The following is a 12,300-nucleotide window of genomic DNA, read 5'->3' as shown; positions in this document are numbered from 1 at the left end:
CACGTCTTCCCCCACACACACACACACACACACACACACACACACACACACACACACACACACACACACACACACACACACACACACACACACACACACACACACACACACACACACACACACACACACACACACACACACACACACACACACACACACACACTGATCTGTGCTAACAGTGCTAAACGTAGCGCAGCTGATAAATTGGTATTTCATTGTTATTACAATATGAGTATTCCTAATGAACCCTTTGCAAAAAGTCTGAATTTATCACAACAAATACAACAAATTGTTTTATGTAAAAGATAAATCCTTTCTCTCTCAAAGTGCGTACGTTTACAGTATGGAGGCCTGGGTGTAACATCCATGCTTTTACACTATTTATTGCTAAAGCTATCAGCTACCTTCAGATGAATCAGTGCTGATTCAGTGGTGAAAAAACACACCTTTAAAGGTCACATATTCTCCTCCTCTTCAACCAGTTTAAATAAGTCTCAGAGCTCCTCAAAACATGTGTGTGAAGTGTCTTGTTCTAAATCCACTCTGATCCTGTATTTGATCATGTCTATAAACCCCTCTATTTCAGCCCTGCTCAGAACAGACTGTTTCTGTGTCTGTAGCTTTAAATGTAAATGAGCTGTGTCTGACCACGCCCCCTCTCTGGAAGGGCTTGGGTGTCTCGGGCTTTCTCACTCCATGTCCTATTGTTTACGGTGAAAAGGCAGACTCAGAGGGCAGAACAAACACCTAGCTGTGGGAGTGTCACCCACCTGGGGGAGGGGTTACTGCCCTTTGTGATGTCATGAAGGGAAAATCTCCAAACAGCCTGTTTGAGCACACATTTTCTGAAAAGTGGAGCACATAGAAGACGGAGAGGACGGACTTTTCTCATCATTGGGGGGTTTGTAGACAGACTAGAGACACATATTAGAGTTAGACAAACATGGGGAAGTGGATTTAGCATAATAGGTGACCTTTAACATATTTTCTAAATGAACTGGGTGCAGGGATGCAAAAGTTGCCAACACAGATATTATGTTTAACATGAAGAACAGATAGAGATGATAAGGTTTTCAAATTGTTTGATACTTTAACACCTCTAGATTCTTGTTGACACCATGTGTTTTAAAACGATGCATCTCTATTATATGAGTGACCAGTTGTACCTTTTTAGTAGCACATCTACATCTGTTCCATAAAACAGGAGTAGCAGAGGTATTCATTCGTCAACAATTTCAAGCAGCCACCTGCACACTGTCTAGGCTGCACAAACACATCTGCAATGTTTCTGTACTGAAAAGTTGTCGATGTATTTGTGCAATTTAGACTGTGTGCAGGTGGTTGCTTGCAATGTCTGATAATTGGAAGCAAACCAAATATAGGCAGCATAGGGCTTCTATTTTTGTTGCCATGGTATCTTATTAGGTATAGATATTGTTTGGGTTTTTATGAGTAATGTATCTAAGGTTAAGCTCTGGTATCATGCAACCCTAAAAGCTAAAATATACTAACTTCATTGTGCTGTAATACGTAATACTGAGCAATGTAATTGCACGTTGCATATTTTTCTCTGCTATCGTTCGGGCACAATAATCGAGGTAATAATAGTGTGGGAAGGAGCCATTTTAGTGTTTTAGAAGAAAAGGACCAGAGGCAGGTCTTTTCATCAGCTCTAGTGTCAGAATGAAAGTGACTCCGTGTGCAGAAGGTGTGGAGATAATGAAAGGGAGACTCGGCAGAGGAACAAGAATCCCTACAGAGATTCTGCAGTAAACTCTTCCCGGAGAGGTACAGGTAGTTCTAGACCTTTGTAACTATCTTTGGGAAGCACTATTCCAGCTCTGGTTCTGTTGTTTTTTTGAAAGCTGGGTTGTCATGCTGTGTCGTCGGATTGTGTGAGTGAGCTCTTTATTTTGTCTGGCACTCACGTGTGAATAAATATTTGTATGGCAAACAGAGGTTCTGCTTTGAAGCGCAGGTAGACTGCTGCCTGCCTGACAGAGCTTTCTGTTTGACATTCAGCAGGTGACTGTCAGCACCGCGGACAGCTCCGTGCTACAGAGAGTTCACGGTGCGAAGATAAGTTGAGACGATGAAACGCATGGGGCCTTATTAGAACTGTTGTTTGTGTACCTGGGGTCAGTTTCAGTACGACCACGCAGTCTCTCACTTGCATACAAACCAACACCTACAAAGACACTGATACAAAGCAGCTCCCTCATCCTTTTCTCTCTCTGATGTGTCTGTGAGCTCATTCCTTTATCTCTGAGACAAACCAGGAATTTATCGTAACACCCAAGCAGACACACATTCGGCGGTAGGAGGCAAATTCACGTGGGAGATTAGGTTAAATCTCAGAATGAAAAAAAATGGACTCAGACATGTGTATAGGAGGATTGGGGATGAGACAAGCAGAAGAAAGGCCTGTCCTCCCCGCCGCCCGTCAGGATTCTGTGTGGAAATCTGCAGTCACAGGATAGAGGACATGCAACGTCTTTGATCAAGAGAGGAGAGTTTTGCAGGTGAGAGGTAAAATGGAGGAAGGTATCTGAATATCTGTCAGGAGAGAGCGGCTCATTTCTGTTACATGCATCTGTGGGGGGGGGATTGGAACCCATCAGAATTCAGACTATTTTTGCTCTCCCTAAAAAACCTCCAGACACCCCTTAGCAAGAATGTGTCCCAATCAGGCATGCAATTACAATCCTGAGCATGCTGTGCAATGTAACAGCGCCAGGCAATTCAAATGAAAACAGCACACACTGTTTCCTGCACACTGTGCAGCTCAATTACAAAGCAAATCATCATGATTCCTTGTTTTTGGTTTTGTTGCCGTCTTTTTTTAAAGCTGGGAGTCGAACTATCAGAGGAGCAAAACAAAACTTGAGCTAGTCTCACACACATGTTTCACCTTTCCTCCAAGATCGGAGAGGTTGCCTGATTGTGGCAGTGCTACTTCAAATCCCTGGCACTGGAGAGTGAATGAGAGAAGGATTAGAGGGGTAATGCCAGTAGATGAGAGACAGAGAGAGAGAGAGAGAGGATCGAAGAGGTTTGCCACTCTGCCAGGATTAGCTCTGAAAACAACTTCACACTCGCAAACTATGTCAATCAAGGACATAATTCAAGCAGCGCACAAAGGTCCTTAAACATAAACTGAGAAACTTCTCTCTGCTGCAAATGAGCTCATAATGTTCAATCAGCTGAAACATCTCATGCACATCAGACAAATATTGAAATGCATTAAGACAAAAACCTCCTCCCTGAGTGCTGCATTATTTGAGCTCTCAGGTGTTTGGATGGACACATGGTAATGAGGCACCTGTGGAATGAGCCTGTGCTGCACATACTCTGACAGCTCTGGATGTATGGAGCTGTCAGGCCTGCTGAGGGGCTCCACTTATGAGGGCTGAGGTGTCCAGATGGCAGCTCAGTTTTACCATGAGCATGTAATGTGGAGCATTCCATTAAAATAGGGCATCACCACCACAATGTAAGTAATGCCCGGGGAGATAAGGGAGGGGTGCATGACCTAACTTAAATGCGGATTAATGGAGGAATATTCTACACACCTCGTTTATCCTGAATCTTAACAGTGAGCTCCAGGAAAGGCTCTGTCTCTCTGTCCAGTCTCCTGCTGATCGTGATATCTCCACTCTCGCGCCCCACGCTGACCGGAGAGCTCTCAGACTCCGGGGAAATCAGCTCGTAGGCGGCTGACTGGAACCTGCTGGGGCTCAGGCTCGTTATGACCGAGCCGACGCTGGCATCCTCAGACACGTTGAGGGAAACCACCGTGCCAGGCTCGAGCAATGCCCTGGGTGACCGTCCTGCCCTCCCTGACCCCGTTAGCTCGGCAGGACGCGTCGCCCACCTCTGAGGAGACACGGTGACCACTACACCTTTACTGGTGAGGGGGGGCCACCCGTGGTCTCTGGCAAAAACACAGAATGTGACTTCAGAAGGGAGCCCCAGGATAGAGTCAACAAGCAAAACTTCGCCCGTTTTCGGCACCACATAGAAGCTGCCGTTTTTGGGGACAGAAATGTATGTCAACTCTGCGTTGTTGCCGCTGTCAGCGTCGACCGCCTCCAGCCTGTAAACCACACTACGGAGAGGTGTCGTGTCATCTAAAGTTATGTGCACGCTGTCTGCACTGCGAAAAGTGGGCTCGTGGTCGTTGGTGTCCAACACGTCCACTTTTACCGACGCGACCTCGAAGGCGACAGACTCCGGCACGCAGCTCTGACAGCACAGAGCCAGACTCAGCAGGTATTCTGCGCGAGCCTCTCTGTCCAGAACCCTGCAAGTTTTTAACAAAATATTCCCCTTCTTGTGGTGGGCGAAGGCGCGGAAATCTTCGCTGCCGTTTCCGTACAGTTTGAAGTGCATTCCGGAGACCGGGCACCATTTTTGCGCGTCGATGCGCCTCACCGGAATGCTCAGTCCGTTTACTTTGGAAGCCGTCGGAGAGTTCTCAAAAACATGCCCGTGAAAGAAAGGCAGTCGACCCTTGGTTTGATATCCAGCAGCAGGCGTCAGAATGCAGCATAAAAAAACAGCCCAGATCATGTTGGTGGCAAGTTCAGCACCTCCACGCGCCTCAGCGCGGCTGGGAGAAAATCAATCAAAAAGAAAAGAAAAACACTTGAGACACATTTCCGTCATAGTTATCCCACGATCCGTTCCTTCAGGAGAGCCCTCTGAACTTAACGCCTCTTCATCCTGAGAGATCCGTCTCCTCTCCATGCAGCACGGCCACAGCGCTGCAGGCAGCTGGCTCTGAACGTACCCAGCGTTCAGCACCACAGCGCCGGACAGCGCCAAGCGCGGGGGCGTGGCGGCGCGCGGGGACGGAGCTCCTCGGTGAACCCCACCCAGTGTGCTGGTCAGAAGGGTCCCCGCCTCAAACCTGTGCACAGCCGCCTGACTGAGCCCGTGCGCACGCAGCAAGAGGCTTCCTGTCTGACACCGTGCAACCCAAATCCGCTCTCAGCGTTAAGAAGTGTTGATTGAGAGAAAATCGCTCATCTTTCTGTCCAGAGAAAAAAACACATATGCTCCTGTCCCAATCTGTCAAGAGTCAAACATCTCCAGCCTCCCAGTACTGTGACAAACAGGGCTGCCTTGCTCAACAACATCTACTCCGGATTTAACTCCCTTCTTTCTCATCAGTCCTCTCCAAAGTTTAGGTTACAGTTCCCACATTGCTCTGCATCTCTGCAGCCTCGTGCCCACACAATCATGCTGTCTGTCATGTGTTGCTTGAAGAAACTACAAAAGCCTGGAAAATGGTTCAATATAAATGCAAATGATAGGATCTGGGCTGTTAAACTGTGTAAACATGATGATGTAAGACGGCCTGCTCTGCACAGCTCCATACGTCTTTGCAGCCCCTGATATATGCAAAGCAGAGTTCAAATTAACATTGTCGCCCTGATTGCTCCTCCTCTCTCTTCCAACTCTGCCAGCATGCCGAGCACCCAGAGCGCTCGAAACCTAATCTGTAGGTGGCTTCTGCTAATTCTCACAGCCTGTACACTTCCCATTCCCCTCACCTCTCGGTACGTGTCGAGTCAGGAGACTAAATATTACATGGGCGGACGGATGTGAATTGTCACCGAGATAAGGAAATAATGGGCTTGAGAGCACGACTGCACGCTTCATTGAGCTTGTCTACCATGTCATGTCAGCCTGTACTTCACATGTGCATGGATCAATAATTACATGCATCAGAGGCATGATGTTATGCTGGACGTGTAATTTAATGTCATGCAATGTTCCTCAGGATGCATCTGTAGGCTATTCACTTTTAAAATTCATCAAAGCTCCTGCTGAAAGATCCTTATCAATTTGAAACCACAATCCATCACTGCAATTTTAGCCGAATCCACTCTCTGCAGCAAACTGTTCTTTTTCAGGCAATAACTCTGGTAACTGGCAGTGAGCCCCGAGACAATTTTAAATCACAGCCTGCCTGCAGCTGGAGCACACAGCTCATATTGGCTGATCTCTGTGGTCTTTAACGTGGCACAAACTGTGGGCGGTGTCACCAGGACACACGAGCAATCCCACGCTCACTGGTGTCCTTCCAATCTCTGACCTGAGGAGGGAATGAAAACAAACACGCGCACCAAAACAACCTCAAACCAGAGTATGACAGGGAGCTTGTGATGGGAGCCTGACCTCATATAACACCCTGCTATTGTCATTTAAGGTGAAATATCGAAAATAGAAAGTGTCTGAGAGGACGCTGAGCTCTCAATCTACTCTGTAGCTTCTCCTCTTTGAACTTCCTAAGTGCCTCGTGAATGCAAATCAAACTCTGTCTTTTATCATGTTGTCTCACATGCTGAAATTCAGCATGACTGCCAGCACAGGCGATAGCTGTAGCAAAGGCTAATTCAATCACGGGGACTCAGGCCAGAGTATGAGGAGAGTTTACAGTGTGAGGGTTGCAGGAGTTATCTGAGACACCAACATAAAAACAACAAAGCCATTTAATGAATATAGAAAATAATAACCATCAAACTGTCTCATTATCCCTCTTTTCCAACAGATAACTGGGAGCTGCAGGGCTTTCAAGAAAAAAAAGATCTGACTGAGGAGAGCAGTCGACGAACGTTAGAAAGCTTCATGCTTACTTAATGAATAATTGACTGAATCCATTCCCCTTACTCAAACACGGGCAGACGGAGCTTCTGAAGGCAAAGGTGGTAGCCTTGTGGCATAAAAACATTCTACCTCTGCTTCGGAGTTCCTCGGAGATGAGGCATGATGGGATTGAGGGGGCAGGAGGTCCCGTAATGTAACTCGTGTTTGTTGTCTGATATTCTTCCTGGAAAAGCGGGGTAAAAAAAACAAACAGGAAATATAAAGGTGATGTTCACAGGACTTGGTAAAGATGTGGGTTGATAGTTTCTTCTACGGTGCAGACTGTGACTCATTCAGAGCCAAAGTCATCAGAGATATTTGAGGCCTATATGGATATAAATAAATCAGCGGACGGATGCAATCATTATTGATATTACAGAGGACAGAGTAAATTATGAGCTGGAATGACATCTTTCTTCACAGCAGTGGTTCTCAACTGGTGGGTTGGGACCAAAAAGTGGGTCGCAGAGCCGTTTTCAGGGGGGTAATGAAGGTGTGCCTGGGAAAAAGATTGTGTCAAAAAGTCTATGAAGTTATTTTTTAAATGGCACAACTTCTCATTAATGGAAGAATGTGTGACATTGCACATAAATATATTAAGTCAAGTAGTCTATCCTGTGTTAATGTCTCTCTGAGTCATGACTGTCTACAATGAAGCTCGAGTTGACTGTTGCTGTTTGTGCTGCTGTGATAAAAACGTCATGTAAATTATACTCGGACACATTAGCGCATCTGTAAACATATTCTCTCTTCCTCAGGTCGGTTTCACCCGGTCGTCATGACTACGGCCAACTCAGAGGCCGATATCATCAGGGGGAGGCAGGGGAATAGCAGAGAGAATCACTCCCATGATTCCCCGCCAGCCTCGACGACATCTTTTGTTATTGTTTTGATTGAGAGCCCCCTGGTGGTGGAACTTACAAACTGTGCTTTTAAATGCACTCCTAACTTAGGTGCAGAGCTAACACATCTGTGCACCGGTGCTCATGGTGCAGCCATTTGTGGAATAAATGTGCACCTCTGTATGTAAATTGGTCTAACACTGCGTGCAGAATGTGAATGCACATGGCTGTTGAGAGTTGGTGGTAACTGCGCCGAACTACTTATAAGCGATGTCTCGCTCAAACGTTCCAGTGAAAAGAGCAAATGCTGCAACATTTTTGGAGTCACTAGCATCCTCCGTCCTTTCTTAGTGAATCAGAATCCTTCATTGTTTTTCTGCAGTATATGTTCTGCAAAAGAAACACCCATACTCATACAATCTGTGATGGGTCCGTATCTGCCAAATGATATCTGTCAAACTAAAGATCAGTCGAGGCTCTCTTAAGTAAAACTGGCATGAGAATTGACTGTTCAGTAGAGCCGATGGCTTAATTAACTGGAACAAGGAGGTTTATTAATGACTGACAGGAAAATTAAAACGGATGACTGAGCCCGCAGCTCTCTGCTCACCTGTGCATGTTTATCATAAGCATTTATAGAAACCCTATATGTTCCCCTGGCAGAGCAGCAAAGATCCATTTCTGGAAACGCTGCGACACCGACAGCAGCAGCCGCTCTGTGGTGCTGTTCGTCATAGTGTTCCTGTTCCTATGGGCCCCTCAGGACTTTTTCCCTCATCACATCCTGAAGGCGAAAAGCAGTTAGAGGAGCTGGATAAACATAAAGGCATTTCCCTCATGTATTAGGTACAGCTAATTAGATTTGATCTGTGATCCCCTGAAGGCTGCTACCACCGACTGTAGTATTTAAGCAGTGCCGTAGAAACCCCAACTGTGTATTAATAAAGATATTAATTATGAAGCGACGTGCGCAAGCAGGTTGAGAATTTACACTCTGACCAATAATGATGCAGCGGAGGTTACTTCACATCACAATCAGGTCTTGAAAATGTCAGCAACACAACCCGACCATCTCATTACTGAGCGCCTCTTTAGCCTTTACTCAGAGTGCCACGTCTCAGAATAAAGAAGGCTGACTGAAGACTTGGGGAGCCACATTAAATGAGAACAGAATACACTTTGAAGTAGAAAAAAAAAGACAAAAATAATTTAATGAGTAATACACGGCGGCCTGTTTTTAAAAGAAACAAAGCGCACATCTTCAGGGCCACAGCTCGCCGTGGGAGCGCTTTTTTACATCTACATTGTGATTAGCCGAGCCCGGGGTTAGCTCGCTGATTAGCAGACTTTCAGAAATGATCACTCATTCGAACAGTATCTCCTTTTAGCCTCAAAGAATCACAACTTTGTATTTGCACATTAAAAGATTTCTCACATCATCAAAACACGCAGGAGACACGACGGCGCAGAAGGAAATTAGCAGCGCGCGCTGGAGGTGAGGAGCTGTGAAGATGTTCTGTTTCTAGAAACCAATGTGAACATTAGCTCACATGCAAAATCAAACTCCTGCATCCTGTTCTCAGTTAATTATCCCAGCAGCCCCAGCCATTAGGCAGGTTTCCATTACTGGACCAGTTCAAGGCAGTGGACTAATCGAGTAAATTCAATAATGTGCTATTTATGAGGCTGCGAGGATCATGAGCGAGCCGTTTGGGGAGAACATGAAGAATATGGAGGGATTCCTGAGCCGAGCAGACCAATCAATTCTAATACATGGTGGTCCTCCCATACGAGTCACACATGGGACCGTGGAAAAGACCTTCACCCCCACCCCTCATACATAATAGACTATACATGGAGAGGATTAGAGCACCAGATTCTACCGCCTGTTCTTAGGTATCAGGTCATATTCAGCTCAAGCTGTGCAATCAACTTAATTTTAGTCTTTCAACATGAAACACGTATCAAACGTTTACATTTACTGCAGCGTTTCAGACACATGGGCGAAACTCAGGCAGGACGCCAAAGTGTATCTACCACAGCTGCAGCTGCTGCCCAAGTATGATCGCCAACCTTTATTCCATCTTTTTAAAGAAGCTTCATATGTCGCCATCGTTTTCATGGTTTTCTTCAGCTGCTCGCTGTAGACGGCGCCCTGCAATCTTAAGCCCTTTTCAGACTCCTTTATTCAAAAAAAAGTGACTCAGCTCAGCCGCCATCACGTCTTTGCACATTCATATTGATGCTGTGTAATGTTGGTGGCCCAGTCTGTGGATTCTTACATTGCATGTAGGCGTTGCAGAAGCACGGCACAGCGGGAGCTCCACACACACACGCACACACACGCACGCACACACACACACACACACACACACACACACACACACACACACACACACACACACACACACACACACACACACACACACACACACACACACACACACACACACACACACACACACACACACACACACACACACACACACACACACACACACACACACACACACACACACACACACACACACACACAGAGCTGCAGTCCCCCACTGGCTCTGCTGAAACCGTCTCTGTTACTACCTCCTTAGACGGTACAGAGGGGGGAATCACTTAGTCCCCCCATCACGCGTCCGCCACATTCAGATTGAAGACTCAGGTGTGTAAATATAACGGCTTGAAACGTCAGTCTGAACGGCACTTTAGTTTAGGATGATCGTTTCGACAAGCACCATCATCAAGGAGCGTCCACAGACCTGGAAGACCATGCTGTGATCGGATTGTCGACTGAAACACTGAAATACTAGGGTGATGTTTTTTGTCAGCGTCCTTAACGTACTGCTGATGAATATTGTCAGAGGAGCAAAATCACACAAAAAATTGCCTCAAGCTACGAAATTTCCCAGCCCTACATGTAGGTTGAATTTGATTCACAATGCTGATGTGCTTGTTGGCTGGCAATTCAATTTTATTCAAAAACTTTAACTTGTCCATGTGTGTTTGTGCTCCAGGGATTTCATTCAGAAGACGTGTCTGAACTCGAGTAGGACGAGCGAGACTCAAAAGCAGTATCCATGAACTCACATGTTACTGATTTCCAGGTTTTGGCAAATACAGAACTCTACACATACACGCATACAGAGTCTTTATGAAACTGGGTTTCAATCCCCGTCCCTATATATAACTCACTGTGACTCTTTGCTGGGGAAAATGTTTTTTAATGCTTTATTGGCAGGGTGCTGCTAATCACCTCGTCTGACTCTGCTGCAACATTTAAAGGGATGAAAAATAACCACAAATAAATAATCAATCTTTAATCTTGAGTTTCAGTCGGTTTCATTACCAGATGAAAACTCCTCACAGGAGCTTTAAATGAGCGATATGTATCTCTGACACCTAGAGTTTAAAATGGGTGCTGCAGTCCAAATTCAAAAAATTGTAGAGAGCTTTTTAGGTCGGGTACAATCACTTCAATCTGAACCACTTCTCTTGACTGCTCCCATCGCTGCAACACCTGTTGGTTTGACCTGATAACTGCTCTCATATCTGACAAACCAAGGGGCATCCAAAACGGCCGTGTGGGGGCGCCTTAAAACAGCCTACCTTCTCTGGTCCAAACAAATCCAGAGCATTCAGGAGCAGAATCTAAAGTTAGAAGGAGGACATACTGACTGCTGCATTGTTGTCAGAGAAGCCAGCACTTCAACAGAGCATGTTTCCTTAATGTCTGATCATATAGTAAGGTCACTTTATCATTTAACTCACTACACATCATTTTAAAACACGTCGTGTCAAACTACATATTTGTCCAAATTAGACCGTGCACTCTCTCTCTCTCCTTCACTCGCAGCAGCTTTTGACTCAAGATCTGATTTATTTTTAAAGCCTCTGTACTTTAAGATACGACCAATCATTAAAATATCAGAGATTGTATCATTTTAAAACACAAACAAAGTATCTGACATTTAAACAGGCTTTATGCACAGCACATTCTAACTGGATGGATAATGAGGAGAGGATTAGACCAGCAGAGTCTCCTGCCTGTTCATCATTATCTATTCCTTTCACAGCTTTCAAAAACTCCACTTTTCTTTGCAGATCAGTGAGAACTGTCAGCGATGAGTCAGTGTCACGCAGATTTGAATAGATCTCAACCCTGCTTCAGTCCTCCAGTTCTTCTGATTCCAGGAACTCCTTGTTTCATTCTTTACAGGCCGCCCTGTAATGTGGCCACTTAATAATAAGAGCGGCTCCAAATGGACATTCTGCTCATATATCATGAGGAGTACCCTCCAGTAGAGGTCCCTTATCCAGGCACAGACCCCTGTTCATCATCTGAGCAGTGGAAAAGCTTTAAGCAGCCAGTTTAGAGGCTGTTTTCCAGCAGGAGCATTCATTCAGAGAATAATGGGGGGGGGGGGGGGTTTAACAAGCTCCCAGGAACATAAATTTCATACAGCCAGCTGCAAAAATTTAGTTTGTTTTTCTAAATGAAGGCCCAAAATAGTCACAGAGACGGGGTTTTTACACCCACATTGAATGCAACTTTTATTTATGTAGTTAGAAATGTAATTCCGTCACAGTTTGTGTAAGCTGCATGTTTTCTTTTAGTTCATTTTTTTTGGATTCTGTCATTTTTACACCAAAACAAACACAGCGTTTCATTCTCTTTAAATGTGAGTAATGTAAAGTCTGTTTCCTAATGTCGCTCCTGAAGGCTGTGAAACGTCCTTACCTTCCTCTATTTGTCTTCATCCCACTTATCATTCATCTCTCCAGCCTGTCAGATATCTTTACAGCAGCA

General features: G+C 45.4%; 1 protein-coding gene across 1 annotated transcript in view; it reads right to left on the bottom strand.

Moving 5' to 3' along the window:
- LOC109988318 (neural-cadherin-like) overlaps window positions 1-5,055 on the bottom strand; it is a 111,175-nt gene extending 106,120 nt beyond the window's left edge. Inside the window, exon 1 of the mRNA XM_020639767.3 lies at window positions 3,573-5,055. Within this exon, the coding sequence (XP_020495423.2) occupies window positions 3,573-4,572 (1,000 nt within the window). The 5' untranslated portion in view covers window positions 4,573-5,055. The remainder of the gene's footprint in view (window positions 1-3,572) is intronic.
- Between the last annotated feature and the right edge of the window lie 7,245 nt (window positions 5,056-12,300).

Source organism: Labrus bergylta, chromosome 7, assembly GCF_963930695.1.
Source record: "Labrus bergylta chromosome 7, fLabBer1.1, whole genome shotgun sequence".
Lineage (NCBI taxonomy): Eukaryota > Metazoa > Chordata > Actinopteri > Labriformes > Labridae > Labrus > Labrus bergylta.
This window is presented reverse-complemented; position numbering and strand designations above follow the sequence as displayed.